Source organism: Cimex lectularius, unplaced genomic scaffold, assembly GCF_000648675.2.
Source record: "Cimex lectularius strain Harlan isolate CLEC.00 unplaced genomic scaffold, Clec_2.1 scaffold17, whole genome shotgun sequence".
Taxonomy (NCBI): Eukaryota; Metazoa; Arthropoda; class Insecta; order Hemiptera; family Cimicidae; genus Cimex; species Cimex lectularius.
The window spans coordinates 260,691-278,012 of NW_019392640.1; the positions used below are offsets into that span (position 1 = coordinate 260,691).

Below are 17,322 nucleotides of genomic sequence, written 5' to 3' on the forward strand. Positions count from 1 at the left end.
AGTAAGAGGGCCGCCGGTCACGAATGTTATTATTTAGCTTTGTTAATATTGGAATTTTATGTTTTTTCTTTGTTAAAAAATAAATAAAAGTGATATTAATTTCCAATTGTTTTCGCGATGATTCAATCGTGATGTCATTTCATATCAAGTATCGACACATGTGTACTGTTAGTGTGTTTGCAATCAGCTGAGAGGAGTACTGCAAGGTGCATGCCGACCGTCAGACGTGTTTTGTGGGAAGTACAAGAAAAAGTCGTCCCTTAGTTATTTTAGTCGATTGTTTTCGCTTTTAATTCGTCCAAAAAGTAAATTCGATCTTTGTGTCGGTTCCGTCGTCGTTGAGCGATTGAGCGCGTCGCGTGCTTGGCAGTAGGTCGCGAGTACCGTTTCTACGTGCAGTTCTGCAATGGCATCATCACGCGCCACGCCCGTGCCGTTGAAAGAGGCTGAAAAAGCCATATTCGAATTGATCAACAACAACGACATCGCCGGGCTCAAATCCCACATGGAAATCAACGCGTTGAAACCGGACGTGGTCGACGAACACGGCCTGACACCTTTGTCCCACGCTTGCTACAAAGGCAACAAAGATATAGCACAGTACCTCATCGATCAGGCAAGTAAAATATCCAAATCGTTCATTATTCATTTAAGTGCGATACCAACCAAAAAAGGTAACAAACATTCTTGGCCTTATAACATATCCGCAGTTGTGACGGACTTGCTACTGATAAGCATCATCAACAGCAGTAGAACACGTCTGGTTTATTAGGGAATGGATGTACACATGAGATGATGCTTCCCTTTGTACCGTCGTATAATAATAAATCACTGGCATGCCAAGAATTTGCATGGCCAAAGTCTAAAAAGTTGAACCTTAACATATGTAACATTTGTTATCTGGTCTGTGGTGTGACGAATCTATAAATTGGCTGTTTACAATCCTTTTAGGTCTGCCCATCCTAGCTGTTTTGGTGTCAGACAGATTTCAGTTTTGTATCACCTTCAGAGTTGGCAGTTTGTGTTTTGCCTTTTATAAGTACAGTGGAGTTTGCTTGTCTTGACTAAATAGGATCAAGATTTGTTCAAATCAGCTGAATAATTGCAATAATGCAGAAACAAGTATTAAAACAGGTCTGGTTTTTTAAGGAATGGATGGTAGGGGTGTTGGTGGCCGCAATGGTTTAGGTGTTGACATGGTGCTCATCACTGTAAGTTAAAGGACCTAGGTTTGAATGCAGGGCTGCTTGATTAAACCCTACATACTTGCAAATGGGCTTTTTTCAAAAACACCACTCCCAAAGGGTTCATATAACCCCGTAGTTGAAATATTCTCTCTCTCTCACTAACACACTCTCTCTCCTCTCTTTTGACTTTACTGAAGGTACACTACTAAGGTAATAGAACTAATTTCTTTCTCACCATTTTCAGTTTTATCTTGCTAAAACCTTCATTTGAAGATAGTGAGAACTGAAATGTGTCTGACAGACCAAAATGTTCAGAAATAATTTTATTTGGTCTGTGTACCTGTAACTTGTTTGCTTCTGATCCTTTTAGGCCTGCTCATTCTAGCTGCTTTCGTCTGTCAAATATTACAATCCGACTTTGTATAACCTTCAGAGGTAGGGATCACCTTGGATTCATGTTTGCGTTTTGTGAAACATGTCCTTTTATTTGTACAGTGATGACCGTATGTCTGAATTAATTGGGACCAAGACCTGTTCAGATCAGCAAGATATCTGCGATAATTCAAAAATATACTGTAAAATAGGTCTTTTTTTCCCCATTTGGCGTCATAGGGATTTCTCCCTTTAGCAATTATACTTTCATCTATTGTGCTGATCGCTGCTAATGAATGTTTCTTATGAACACTGGATCAAAGTATGGTCTTGAAAAAATTCACTTGTTACTGCCAAGCTTTCGGCCCATTTCAAGGTGATCAGGCAAAACTATCTTAAATATATCTACAGATTGCCATATTTATTTATGTTTTTTACAGGCGATCACAAATTTCCCTGAAGATTCTTGGTTCTTCCTTGGCAATGTTAGGACTGAGTCGGTCTTCAAGGAAGTTTAAGATCGCCTGTAAAAGATTTAAATATGTCAATCTGTAGACATATATAAGATCAGAAATTATGAATGTGGGGTGAGTGTGTAGATTCACTTTTTGTAAATGCTTTGTACATGCTTTTTTCTTCAAGATCCAGAATGTTCATGAGTGAAAAAATGGTCGATATTTCTCCCATTGAAATTGAATTTCTTAGAATTTATTTTATGTAAAGAAATCTCAGGAATTGCGCGGTATCAATATCTACATGACTATTGCCTCTTCCTAGCTATTGTAGGACAGTTGCATAGGATCTGACATTTTTGTCTCTTCTAGACATAATCAACATTGCCATCTGTTGATGCCCAATTTGATTTATGTTGGTCCTTTTGGAAAGGAAAAAATGTTCTGTAAATAGAAGAAGAAGAAGAAAAATGTCNTGAGCGGGTCTTACGAGTGAGATGTGAGGAGTTGAATTGGAGGGATTGGATGATGTAAGGAGGACGACGAGTGTGGATGGGCTGGAAAAGAAAGCAACCTAGGAAACTATGCACGGAAGGAGGGGAATAGCCAGAATATACCTATTAGAGTTTTTTCTTCCTTCCTGTAAGCATGATTTCTTTATCCCATTGGGTTGTTTTTGCAATTAGTCTTTTCGCTTCCCTCTGCCTGGCTGTCTGAAATTATTATTATTGTTGAAATCTTTATTATTTATTTCATACGCACATGTTTCTATGGCTAGCAGTTCGGCTTGAAATATGGTTGTTACAATGCCGAGATCCATTGGAGACAAATTACCTGCACAATCTGTACATCAATACAGTTGTTGAATATGTAGGGAAAAAACAAAAAACAGTATCATTAATATAAAAATTTCTGTAAGCTAGTCAATTTAGTAGTTTAAGTCGCTCTCATTTGTATTTATGGATAATTATTTTGTAATTCTCACTATTTAACCAGGGTGCAAATGTTAATTTAAATGAACACGAGAATGGTTACACGGCGCTGCATTTCGCCGCTTTATCAGGGAAGGCTGATCTATGCCAGCTTTTACTTGCCAATGGAGCGAAGACACATATGCAGAACTCTGTTGGAAGGACGGCAGCCCAAATGGGTGCTTTTGTAGGTAAAATAGTTCAATTTAAACAGTTACATTGTCATTTGTGACAACCACTTATATGTGACAGGCAACCACCAGTGTGTAGCCGTTATAAACAACTATTTACCAAAATGTGAAGTGGACTATTACACCATATCGCACAGCTTGAACCAAGGACCATTTTTATCACCTACTGTAGCTACTACTGTTCATAAATTAATTATGCAGGTGAATCTAACTTATTTTTTACTGTCGTTCCTTGGTTTTAACATTTAGGAATTTTTGAATTTCAGGTCAACCTCCATCCCATCAGGATCGCCCTAACATGTCAGCCGTTGGTCGATGTGTTAAATAATGTTAAATTCGTGTTGGAAATGATGAGCCAAAAACTGATGCGGAGAGGAGCTGAGAGTAATGAAGTGCTTTCTTTTAAAATTCACTACTTATCTTTTGTAATAGGAGAAATTATGAAATGCAGGTAAGCTTAGCTAAATGCTTATAAAATTCTTATAATTTATTGATTGATTCGTGCAGGAAACCAGACCAACAAACAACCGGCTTAATTGAAACATTTATAAAGAGAATTCTTAGAAATGGAAGTGGAGAAAAATTTTTAGAATCTCTTATAAGGGAAAGTATAAGAGAATATCCGTATAGAGATTGTGGTATATTCCACCAGGTATTTATTTATTTAAAAAAAAAAAAGAAAAAGAGTAAGTGTTAATTTTTTTGTTAGATGATTACTTCCTTGACAGCTTTTAAAAATCCTCCACCGGCCTTACAAGTGATATCTACGGTTATTAACGGCCAAAGGGGTTTCGAAAGTGATGTCAAAGTTTGTACGACTTGCAGTGAAGAGACCCAGACGAAAAAATGTGTTAAGTGCAAACAGGTGCAGTATTGTGGGCGAGAGTGCCAAAGACTTCATTGGTTTGCACATAAAAAAGAATGTAATAGAAATGCTGATGATTTAGTCACCAAAGTTGAGGCCATTAAAATAAATTGATAACTCTTTTCTCATTGATCAATTTTTTAATTTAATTTTTTATTTTTTTTAACAATGTGTATTTTTTTTTACTTATTATCAGTCTAAAGCCCCATTATTGTCTTGTGACTTATAAAAATGTTTTAATTTTGATATTATTGATTGAAAATCACCAATGTTACTTTTCATATGATTATTTGTAGGAATGAATTTGTTTGTTGACATTTTATACTATCTACATTTACCATTGTGGTGAATAAAATATTTGTACCTGATTAATGGTGTATATTTTACTCCATGCTTAGAATCTTCCCTAATTTTTGTATCAAGTTTATGTATAAAGTTATTTAAAACCATTAAATTCATTAGTTTTCGTGGTCCGCTTGACCAAGTTAAAAAAGTGTCATGAGCAGGATTCGCATGAATGATCCTCAACTAAAACCCTTAATTAATTGAAAGATATTAATTGGTCAAGCAGACCACGAAAAATAGTGAATTTAATAAGTTAACATGAAGTATATCTTCACAAAAGCTCTCTGTGGCCATTTCATTTATTGTCGAGAATCAAATAGATTACATGACATTTGAAAAATGGCAAAAAGGAGGGAAAATTCAAAAGGTGGGGTTAAGATGGGAAGTTAGTGACCGAGTGGATCAAGGTCACGATAGCTCAAGTGGTAGAGCAGCGGCGTATCTAGCCGAAGATCGTGGGTTCGAATCCTGATCGTGTCGCTGACTTTTTTATCTCAACTAAAAACCTTAATTAATAGGTTTGAAAGTTATTTAAAACGTCTGCAGCTATTGACAATCCCTCCTTTTTTCCTGGTATGGGTGACAACATTGTTAACTTGTGGATTTTTATTTTAAGTTTACTCTTCTAGCATAAATTTATAAATATGTAACTAGTCTTCCTCAAGATTCCAGTTTTCTTTCCCCCCCAACAAAATCAGAAGGCAAGTCCATTTTTCATTTTATTTTGCAAAGGTATATCAACAACGAGGTTATATGAACCCTCAGGTGCTCATGTTTTTGAAAAAAAAAGCCCATTTGAAAGTGTCAGGTTTGAATTCAGAGCCGTTGGGTTCGAACCTGGTACCTATACAGTGATGAGCTCTCTTGCTGTGTCAATGCCTTAATCATTGTGGCCTTTCCTAAGTTATTTTTGTTTCAGTATATTTGTGCTAAAATTGAATTAAATTTATCCTAACACATTTTTTAGATGCCCAAATAAAACTCATAACTACATTTTGTAAAAAAAAGCTATGTAATATTACAAAAACTTATTACAAATCAATAATTATTTGCCTAAATTTTCTTATTATTTGACAGACTAATAAAATGTAAGTAAATAACTCCTGATTTGTTTTAATATTTATAGTATAATTTAAAATCTTAAAAAAAGTCACAATTTATTATTTTTGGGTACTACTTTTTTCTTCTTGCCAGTACTGCTAGAATTATTACTTTAAATATTTAAATTTAATTATTAATTTGTAATTATATTTTTTCTTCATTTTAGGTAAATATAAAAATGTCCAAAAGGTGTTTGGATTTGGATGCAGAACCTGGCTTTAATGAATGGTTATCATGCTAAAAACAAGCTTTATTATTGTTAGCTAAAACTGAATATTGGGGGTGTTGGTGGCCGCAACAGTTTAAGTGTTGACAGGTCACTCATCACATTGTAAGGTAAAGGATCTGGGTTCAAATTCAGGAGCCCTGCATTCGAACCTGACATACTTACAAATGGCTTTTTTTTTCTTTCAAAAAACACCGTCACAGTATATAACCGTAGTTGAAATATGCTCTTTGAAAAAGATTTTTTTCTTCATAATTTAGTAAGGTGGTTATTTAAGTATTAATTAGGAAGAAACCATGCTTTTCATTTTCCACCTGTGTATTAGAAAGGAAGTAGATATATTTTCTTTCAAGTTTTCTAACATATATTGGGTTGTCCGGAAAATAATGCAGGATTTTGGTATTAAACAAAAAAAAAGAAACTAGTTACTTTAAAGCAATGTTCTTTAATCAAAANGAGTAATCCTGTAAACGTAAACAGAATATTTTATATAGATTTTTTTTAATGAAAACTTAAAATCCTGCATTATTTTCCGGACAACCCGATAGATTACATACATTTATAGAAAAATGTTAGCAATTTTACATTAATTTTAGAACAAAAGAATAGGTGCCAGCAGTTTCGACAGTTTGTAATACAAAGATAGCCTTGTACCCAGGCGCTGGCAATTGTGATTTTCTCAGAGCAGAAATAAGAGCTGGAAAAATAAGTCAGTACAATTAAATTAGTACAAAAGATGACACCACATATGCTAAAAACATTTTTTGAGTAGAATCATCCTTAAAAAAATTTAATAGACATACCCCCACCTCAATTTCTAAGGATTCAATTTTTGAAATAAATCAGCACAGTGAATTGATGCAGGTTAGACATAGTCAACGTGTCAATAGTTAGTCCCACAGTCGTGGGTTCGATTCCCACCGTCACCTCTGGACTTTTTGTCTTACACCTTAGGGGACCAGTGGTCGCAATTGAAGAAAAAAATAATATGATACTCATCAATGGAAAGTCTGGGGTGGGATCGGATCTCATCGACCCTGAATTTGGTCCTGACCCCCTTCAAAAATGAATTTGTTTGATGGAAGAACACCGGCACACCTTGTTGTGAGCCCCAAAAATGGAGCCAGGAAGAAAGTACAATAAGCTGTAGTAAACAGCTGAAGGCGTTGACACGGCGCTCATCACTGTAAAGGTCCCAGGTTCGAATCCAGTGGCCCTAAATTCAAACCAGACATACAAATGGGCTTTTTTCAAGAGCACCAGCACTTTATTTATTTATTAGGTATTTATACATGAACAATTATAAATTATGTAATATATTAATAAACGTAGTTTTATCAAACTCAGTCAGTTTAAATTAAATGGTTACGGTTCTCATATTGGATGACATTCCTTAACACTTTTGAAATAGCCAAGGCATGACATCCATTCAAGTCGAACACAGTACAACTGTACTCTACATGCTAAACTTATATGTGGGACATGGCTCAAAATTAGGTGTGCCAACTATGTGACCTAGTCTATAGAGAATGATCCTTCTACTCATGCCTTTGGAGGTCCACCTACTGATCATTCCATTGATCAATCCATTTGCCAAACTGGACTAATGATGACATAGTTTTTATAATATTATTAATGACAGAAGTGGTCAAGTGAGGAACAGAGTTATTTTAGTGTAGATATTTGTTATTTTGCCAGCCATGTCCTTTTTTTAGTCTTGTAAAATGTGAAATGGGAACATTATATGTTACAAGCTTATTATTAACTAACTATTGATATCCGCATCCGGAGATAGGTTGTCGTGCTTCCTTGTGGTCGGGTGGTCCATGGTGGTGGGTCAGTATAGCGGAGCAATAGTTAAATTTGTAGTTAGTTTAGTAGTTAGCAGTATATAGTACAAAATTTTTGCTGTGTGGTGCTGTCCTGTTTAGTGTTGAGTTCGCCTCGCACTTTTGGTCGTGGGGGGTCACCAGCTAGTCCTGAGGTGCGCTACATCTTGTACACTGCAAGATATTAAAGAAATAAAGTCATAAAAAAACAACTTGTTTCTGAAACAGCCAAACTGTACTGAAGAAAATATGAGAATAAACAGACCCCTAAGATGATCAAACCACATTGTAACTTAAAAACCAAGAAAAATACCACAAAATCAGTTATACTTTTTAATTATATTAATTAAGATTATCCTATTCTGTTCAGTTTTGTTAGAGGTATTCAACATTTAGCTATATTCAAATTCATATTTTTATTGCGGACTACCAACAGTCATATCAGCCTAGAATGCTGTGAGGGCTGATGGGTATTTGATATTCCATCCTTGGCCCTCTCATTTTCTTATCCTCTCAAACAAACTGCTCTATGTACAAACAACCAAATACATACAGAGATGCACACGGTAGGGCTAAACAATAATTTACAAATTGTCCAATATTTAAAGATGGGGAACCTCTCCATTTCCCTTAAAAATTGGAACAGAGGGCCCAACAACCCACTCTCCAAAAGAATGTATTTATATCAGGTGCCATGCCTACTCACTCCATGTAAGGGGCCAAGGCTTCCTCAACCAAGTGTAACATACTGAGCAACGTTTCTTTCTATACAAGCAAGACACCTGTGCAGAGTTTGCAACAAAAGCAGGTGTCTATGTGTCAGTTGGGTGAGCAGGATCCATTTCTTGCATTTCAGACCATCAGTGGGCCATAGCTCAGTCGTGCTCTTGACGAACCAGTGCACCGATTTTGTTTTTTTGCGTTCTTTATTGCTCATACAGCATCACCACGACAGATCTGCTTTCACTACTTCTGCCTTCAACATGTTCATCGTCCTCCCAATGTGCCTGGTTACCCAGATGGCTACCACCGTTTTTCCTAGGTGCTCCAACTCAGCATATCTTTAGCAAGAGGGTCCACCGAGAATCTGTCATGAATAGCAGAAACCATGTTCAGGGAGTCTACAACTGCTGTATGTCCCATATTCATCCTTGGCATAGCCTAATGACCTGTTCTATGTGCTAATTGTCAATACATTAGCAAATACAAATAAATATGTATATCAAGAATATAACACAAACATGTAGTATGCGAGATTCAACTGGAGGTTACCAAATATTTTATTTAATTGGTTGGCAATATTGCATTTTGAACATGAGGGTTGAAGGTTTAAATATTGTTTAATAAAAGCTAAACAAACAACATTATTGACATAAAAAGTCCTAACGTCTCTTTCTTTTGCATTTGCAACATGGTCTTGGAGCACACTGTTTATAACTTGGGTCAGCGTAATTGTGGTGAAGCTCATATTTTAGCACTCTTATTCCTGTTATAAGTAGTTTTATACAGTAGCGACAAGTGGTTAGGGTGATAAAAACACTTTTTGCATCAGTTACATTTATGAACTCATAAAGTCATAATCTTACAAATTCGTAGAAAATTACCAAATGGCTGGTTGGCACTTTTCTATACAAATATATCTATTAGATACCTTTGTTTAAAAAGATATATGTATATATCTTTATATATTACATAACTCTATGATTTATACACCTTATATTGTATCAATACAGCGTTCAGTGGATGGCCGATGTCCACATTGACAAAAAATCTATTATTTAAAAAGAATGAAAAAAAAAACTTTTTTAAATCTAGTTTTGTTTTGCAAACTCCGTAGCAATATTATTGTACAATAAATACACTGGAATTTCATTCCTTTCTTACACTGATATATTTATGAATGTCAATTTGCAATATTATATCATCTCAGATGAATATTTTTGACATACTACAAACAATCTATGGTCTATTGTCTACTAGATTATTTTTACTACACTTTAATGGTGTTCTTTTAGGAAAACATTTTATAATAGTATAAATTGATTTCTATCATATTGTCAAATCTACTTATGTTTGAGCAACACGACATACAAAGCCCACTTTAATATAGAATCAAACAGTGCATACAGTTTGATTATAAATCTTTTTAAGTTTATGTTTAAATGTTTATGTTATAAAGTATGTAGTATATACACTATGATATAAAGTATTTTGCTGTAAAGTTCTAGTTTTTCTTTTATGTTGTGAAATCAACTACTCTAATTAATTAGCTAAATATTGCAAGTCAGATCAGTTAAGCTCAACTACTTTTGTGACAGTTTTTTATGCAATATTTCTGTTTTTCTATTTGTAAAGCATGGTACCAAAACCCAACGTTTTACCTAATAAATTGTCCTGCTAACCGCTAGATACAGACTATTGTTCATTTTAAAACTATTTAGTTAGAAATATTAATAATAAATTACAACAATGATCCCCCCGCCCGAATAAATGTTTACCATTCGGGTATCATACACAGGTCGCTGAAATGTACAAATTACACAGCTTCCGTCGCCAAAGGGGTCGTGAGCCTGATCTGCGCCGAGTCTGCTTGAATTCCATTCATGGATAACGACCTGGCCAAAACAGTCTGTTGGTCTCTCCATGGCGTCGTCAATATTTTTATCCTCTGAAAGAGATGATTTATTTTATTATATTTGGTTAGACTTTTGTTTAACATATATTAAGGTAACATTGCATTGTACATGATTAAAAACTTTATTTATTTTGTGTAATATTTAAAAACACTGTGAGAAGGCTAAGTTTTGTTTAGGTAAATAGTTATGTAACTAATTAATGGAGTAAAAATTATTATATTAAATGTATTGAACAATTAAAATGAAAATATGCAAAAGTCGAAGCAACACATTTTGTAACTTCTTTGGATGCTCAAGAATCCTTTGGAAAGAAAACATCAATAAATACCAAATGATGAAGCCATGGGGAAAAAGCCCCACATAGATCTCTCTCTGGGGAGGTGTGCTAAAGGTCGGTGCCATCATAGTAGTTATTAATCAGAGGTCAAAACTAAGTCAGCAGATGAGTGGAGGTCTGTTGGTCATGATTGAGTTTAGAGTAGTCAATGGTCCGTGCCTAGTGATAACTTAGAAGTTGGATTTTGAATGTGACACTTGTTGGTTGCAAAAATGGAGACGAGGGGCTAGACCTTTGTTAGATTTTTATGAAGTGAGGGACCTTTGGAGGGAAAGTGCCTGGCTTAGGTAATTCCTTTTTAGATTTTAAGCAGTTAATAAACGTTGTTTTGAAATGTGAAGACCTGGATTATTTTCCTATTGTCCCAATGACGGATTCGGAAGGAAAGTCAATCATGATTAATTCTTCCCATTTTTCTCTCCAAGATATTCTCTCTGCGCCCTAACTACGACATACCCCACTGTACTTAACAACCAAAACGTTTACAAAGATATCTAAACGGAACCCTGGATACCAGTTAATTTAGAAAAAACTGCTCTTACTTGCAGGAATGTCCCTGGTGTAACTATTATCTGATAAATTGCCACTGCAGGAATCATTAGGACGCTGGAACCTGCTATAGCCCAGCCTATGCCATTTGCCCAACTAGGGTAGACATAATCTTCGTACGTCAATGGTTCATATCCCATGAGACCATAAACAATAATAAACTGAAAATAAATTTAGAATTTACATCGATAATCTTAATAATAATTATTCTTTTTTTATGTAAGGTCTTTGGTTGAGATAAAAAAAAGTCAGTGTCACGAGCAGGATTCGAACCCACTATCTTCGGCTAAATACGCCGCTGCTTTACCACTTGTGCTATTGTAGTAGAGCAGCGGTGTATTTAGCTGAAAGTCGTGGGTTTGAATCCCACTCGTGACACTGACTTTTTTTAATCTCAACCAAAGACCTTACATAAAAAAAAGAATAATTAATTGAAAGAAGTAACTTGACCAATTGACCACTAAAACATAAACGGATTAATACTTGATAATAATATGTGTTGAAAAGTCTTACCATAAGAAATAGCGGTGCTAAAAACCGCCAACAAACCCTCCAGTAAATTCCTGGGCTGAATCCTATCATGTCTTTTATATCGTTTGAAAACCTGTCGATTCCTTAAAATAATTTTTTTTTAAGTTAATGTCAAAATGGCAGATTTTTTATTTTTTATAACACAGATTTCTTACCATAAATCCAGGCAACTGCTATACTTTCAAAGAAGACGGCAAATAGCATTGAATACCCGGCAGCGTAACGGTCCAAAAGATTAAAAAAGTAAAATCCACCCTGGTTGACAAATTAACTTTTTAAAAATAAATAATATGTTTTAATTTTTTATATAAATTACCTGAGCACAGGATGCTAAACCAACTATGAAATAAAGAGTGAATAAACAAGCGACAAAAATTTCTCTATTTTTCCCAATCAAAGGAAATTCATCACTCAGAGCAGTTATTATAGCTTCAGAACCGCCGAACTAAAAATGACAACCCATTAATTTTAATTGTCACACTGACAAATTTTGATAGTTACCGAGCTGTCCAACCCTAATGTGAGGAGCATCATGAAGAATATCAAAGCCCAAAATATCGATCCGGGCATCGTCGCAATTGCTGCTGGATACACTATAAATACTAGACCTGGGCCTTCTGTCGCTACATCTGCAATATTCCTCCCCGTCACATGAGACATATAACCGAGTACCGAAAATATGACAAATCCCGCCACAAAACTAGTACAAGAGTTGATAACTGAGGTCAAAAGAGCATCCCTGAAAATCAAAACAGTATTAACAAACCGTCTTTATGAGTTTTTTCTGGAATTACTCACTGATAGACATTGTTATGATATTCATTATATGAAGCGTATGCTAGAAGCACACCAAATCCAGGGCCCAATGAAAAAAATACTTGAGTCGCAGCATCAACCCATACCTAAAATATTTGTTTAGTAAAGTTTTTACTTTTTTTTTTTTTTTTTAATAATCCTACCTCTGCTTTGGTTATGGATGTAAAGTTTGGACTGAGGTAGTATTTTATTCCTTCAGCCGACCCAGGCAATGTAATTCCTCTTATTAATAAAATCAAAAGTACTGCATATGGAAACAAAGCCGTAAACCATACAACCTACATATATAAAAACAAAAATATCAGCTTTTTTCTCTCTGTTGTTGTAATTGCTTGGAAAATTTTCATACGCACCTTTCCTGATGTTGAAATCCCTTTCCACAAGCTAAAATAACAAATTAAGTAAACTGCGAATAAACAAAGCGCCATGTCCCATTTAATTGAACCTAAATCATGGAGTCCTTCGCTCTGATGAAGCTCAAGGATGGCACGTCTAAAATTTAACATGTATTAAAAATTGTATACTATTCAAAACTAAAAATAAACAGAAAATTATAATACGTGAAGTATTCAAATGATGCTGATGCGAATTCTTCAGATGGCGGGGGCACTGTAGAAATATTGGTTTTAGTCATGTTCATCGTCATGTTCATTTCCCCTGCTGACCAAATGTTCACGTCAAGCTGATAAAAAACAAATCTTATATAAATATATCGCAAATATTTCAAATCAAAGAGGCTGCTTTACAGGTCTACACTGTGGTGTGTTCCAAGGGTTGTCACAGGTAGTCCAGGGAAGCATGCTGGTAAAGGATGCGAAGAAGAACCTCAGAGCCCAAGCGATTATCACATTGTAGTAGAAATCTACGTAAAAAGCGATAAGAACTACTGCATACCCTATTCCTGTAAAATTAAAATTCTAATATTATTCAAAGGATTAAAATTTTATAATTCATGATAAAGACAAATAAAAATACTGCATGCTACCAATACTTGTGCCACTTGTGAAAATCTAAAAAGAGGTTAGACTGACAAAAAAATCTTCATAAGATCGGATAGCCAAGGAACTATTTAAGTACTAGCATGTAAAAATCACATCACAATTAGTCAATAAACGCATCTAAAATTGACAAATCCTGGGGAACACAACAACAACCTGATATCGTGGTTACTAGGGCACAAAGGAATTTTGGTTAACATCACACAACATATTCGCCATAGTAGACATTAACAACAGCATGAATAACATACTGACAGACCTTAACGCATTATACAAAAATTCACTAATTTCGTGGTCCGCTTGACCAATTAATACATTACAATTAATTAAGTTTTTTAGTTGCGATGAAAAAAGTTAATGGCACAAACGGGATTCGAACCCACGATCTACCACTGGAGCAGGGAAAAAAGGAGGGAAAACTCATAAGGTGGGGTTGAGATAGGAAGTTGATGTCCGAGTGGATCGAGGTCACGATAGCTCAACTGGTAGAGCAGCGGCGTATCTAACCGAAGATCGTGGGTTCGAATCCCGTTCGTGCCATTAACTTTTTTTCATCTCAACTAAAAACCTTAATTAATTGTAATTATACAAAAAAATAAATTACACCGCAGAAATAGAAACCAACAATAGTACAAACCTCCTAATATAGGAGTCAAACACTCACAAAAACAGAAGACAAACTACCATTTGACAAATAGAAAACCGACAGAAACTGACATCATCATACAAGTCGACTCAAACCACCCGCACAGCACTGAAATAAACGACAGACAGGAGAAAATCAATCCCACTAACCAAAGAAAAGTACGAAAAAGAATACTAACCAAAGCACACGATAACGGCTATAACACAAACCCAATCATCAAAATAATAAACATAACGACACCACAAAAAGCAGACTTTAAATGGACCACATTCACATTCATTGGGAAAGAAACATACAAACTAACTTATTTAACAAATCATTCATAAAAACAGCACTGAAAACCACAAACACAATAGGAAAATCACTAAGACAAAACATCGACAAGACGGACCAACTAGGAAAAACTCAGAATGTATACTAAACACGCGAATGCGGAGACATATACATGGGACGACAGGACAAAAAATAAAAGACAGATACAACGAACATATCAAATCATTTAGGGAGAACTACGAAAAAATCGAACAGGAGACACCTAATATTAAACAACCGATACTTGAAAACTTAGAAATATATAAACATAACACATTCAATAACAAAACACTCATAAAAGTTTACAATAACTCACAAACATCGTTTACATCATTTAAAATATACAAATTAAAAAGAAAAATGGCTGAAATTCAAAATGACCAACTGGAAAAAAACAAAAAGACCCGACTTATACATCAAACACACCGACAAACAACACTAAAAGCTGCACAGCTTTTCATACCATACACGACCTCGTAACTTCACTCCAAAGAAATCACCCAAATACTGAAGATGGCGAAATCCCGAAACACGTCTGAAGCAACAAAAAAGCGAGGATAGGCAGACCAAGATGATAGGTAAACATCATTTAATATGAAAAAGTTTAGGTCTGATCAGTGATACTTCATATAGGAGAAGGAAGTAGACTTACGTTTTTAAGACAAAATTGCATTTATCTCTAAATTACATAAAAGTAAATTCATAATTAATAAATTGAATAAATATTTGGTATAAAAATGTTTTTGCTTTTATGCTAAGAGGAATACTCGATGGGTCGTTTTATTTCGAAATATTTTATTTATGTATTCGATTATGTAAGTCGAATTTATCTACGAAACGAGGGATCGAAGTGCCCCCTTGGTGGCAAACTACTAGGCAAGACTCAAGAGTAGAGTCGATAAATACCTCAAGGGTACGAATACCGACCAACTTGTTGCCTCCTTTATCCTCAGTATTCGTTACAATACCCGTACGAGGCACCCATTTCCCGAGAAATTCCCCTCTGAGAAATGGTAGTCCGATTGGAACATATGTGCCCTGATAGGATCCTCGACTGTTACGGAAAAACACTTTCCCTTCCCTCATTTTTTCTCAAGCCCGCGGAGTCCCGATCTGATTTCAATTAGGGCCCGCTTTCAAAGCTCTCTTCTTTATCGATAAAGAAAATTTGGACTTTCTAACTTAACTCAATTGTAATTCCTGGGTTTTTTATTGATTATTTTTAAACTAGGCACCATCAAGGGAAAACCAAAATGGATGTAAAAATGGAAAGCGTTGTGGCTCGTTTTTCTCTCTCTCTCTCTCTCTCTCTCTCTCTCTCTCTCTCTCTCTCTCTCTCTCTCTCTCTTTCTACATATTCTACAACTGTAACTTATATATCACGTTTAACAAAGCATACAGGAACTTAATTTGTTATTTAAAGAACACGAATTGCCATGGCATTAAAACTTTTTGCAAATACTGATTTCAACTAAGCCACTCTTGCAAAGTGCAAAAATCAAATCTCTTTTCAAACAGGTCATACTTTAAGTTAAGAGGAACTCTCATAAGTTTAACTCATGAACATAAGTGGAATATAAGCTTTGAGGTTTTTAGAAATCAAAATATTTGGGACAGAATAATAATTCGAATAATTCACGCGCTAAGTTTGTAATAAACGATATTCGATTATTGTTAGAAAATTGTTTTTAATAAACATTGTGGGAATTCAATAGAAGACTGAAATTTGAGTGGTTTTGGTGCTTAATGTGATTTTCTTATTAACAAAGCAATATTCTAAAGGGGTTAGGTAAAAAAACGATCTAACACCTCCAATTTACTCTAATTTCTGTTAATCCTGCCCACATTTTGAATCGTGATATAATTCCCCCAAAAGAGTGAGAAAGAGCATTTAATTCAATCTGTAGGAAACAGGGAGACTTCAAGAGATATTATAATCCGGATTTTGTACAAATGGAAGAAATTTTTATTTCAGCATGACGAACGAACACTTTGCGTCATACCGTTCGACAGAGGGTCCCTTTTAAACCATGGTTAAATATATTAAAATAATTTTTTAATGATGCAAATGAAAGAAGAAGGAACAACACTATTACCATTTAATATGCATTAAATAAAATTTAACATTTATTTAAATTATTTTTTTATTTTGGTATAAAGTTTTTAAATAAATGAATTCTTTTAAAAGAGGCAAAGATAATGTGCAACCTTAAAAATACAAAGTGCTCAGAAATATCTTGATCAAATTTTATCAGGTTTCGTGATCCGCTTGACCAAATAAATTCTTTTAAATTAATTAAGGTTTTGGCTGAGATAAAAAAGTCAGTGTCACAAGCGGGATTCGAACCACGACTTTCGGCTAAATACGCCGCTGCTCTACCACTTGAGTTATCGTGACTTCGATCCACTCGTACACTAACTTCCCATCTCAACCCCACCTTTTGAACTTTCCCTCCTTTTTGCCATTTTTCAAATGTCATGTAATCTATTTGATTCTCGGCAAATGAAATGGCCACGGAGAGAAGTATACTTCATTTTGCTTATTACATTTTATCAGGTTTCGTGGTCCGCTTGACCAAATAAATTCTTTTCAATTTATTAAGGTTTTGGCTGAGATAAAAAGTTATAGTAAGATCTTGATCAAAGTTAAGTAGTCGCTCGAAGTTTTTAAAAAAAGAAGAAACTTTATTGTCAAAATTGTACAATGTTTAATTTTAAACCGACAGAGGGACGGGCAGAAGGCTATCGTACGAGTAAGGCAAGTATATTTGGGGATTAGGGTTTTTATACTTAAAAAAAAAAATGCTGATTAAGATGATGGGCGGCCGTCTGAACCCGCCAGACTTTGCTGAAGTGTTGGTCTGAAGGGCGTTTGGTTATTCCGTAACTTCAATGACCTTTTCTTCATGAATATCCAGCTTACTGTTTATTTTTGTTCCCTTGAACAACCCCTGTAGG

At 35.0% G+C, this 17,322-nt stretch overlaps 2 protein-coding genes across 4 annotated transcripts in view; one reads left to right on the forward strand and one right to left on the reverse strand.

Moving 5' to 3' along the window:
• The first annotated feature begins 17 nt into the window (after positions 1-17).
• LOC106661531 (ankyrin repeat and MYND domain-containing protein 2) lies at positions 18-4,190 on the forward strand. Its single transcript, XM_014384995.2, has 6 exons — positions 18-616; positions 3,008-3,173; positions 3,235-3,374; positions 3,440-3,624; positions 3,681-3,825; positions 3,883-4,190. Exons 1-6 carry the CDS (start codon positions 407-409, stop codon positions 4,150-4,152), a joined length of 1,116 nt encoding a protein of 371 aa, XP_014240481.1. The 5' UTR covers positions 18-406; the 3' UTR covers positions 4,153-4,190.
• A 5,368-nt stretch (positions 4,191-9,558) lies between these two features.
• Positions 9,559-17,322, reverse strand: part of LOC106661545 (sodium-dependent dopamine transporter) — a 63,000-nt gene continuing 55,236 nt past the window's right edge. For all 3 annotated transcript variants that reach the window (XM_014385025.2, XM_014385028.2, XM_014385027.2), the window contains 11 exons: positions 13,155-13,309; positions 12,969-13,090; positions 12,762-12,900; positions 12,552-12,686; positions 12,391-12,494; positions 12,094-12,331; positions 11,909-12,037; positions 11,748-11,847; positions 11,575-11,675; positions 11,055-11,222; positions 9,559-10,207 (listed from right to left, as the gene is read on the reverse strand). In XM_014385025.2, coding sequence (XP_014240511.1) covers positions 10,076-10,207; positions 11,055-11,222; positions 11,575-11,675; positions 11,748-11,847; positions 11,909-12,037; positions 12,094-12,331; positions 12,391-12,494; positions 12,552-12,686; positions 12,762-12,900; positions 12,969-13,090; positions 13,155-13,309 — 1,523 coding nt within the window. In that variant the 3' untranslated portion in view covers positions 9,559-10,075. The remainder of the gene's footprint in view (positions 10,208-11,054; positions 11,223-11,574; positions 11,676-11,747; positions 11,848-11,908; positions 12,038-12,093; positions 12,332-12,390; positions 12,495-12,551; positions 12,687-12,761; positions 12,901-12,968; positions 13,091-13,154; positions 13,310-17,322) is intronic.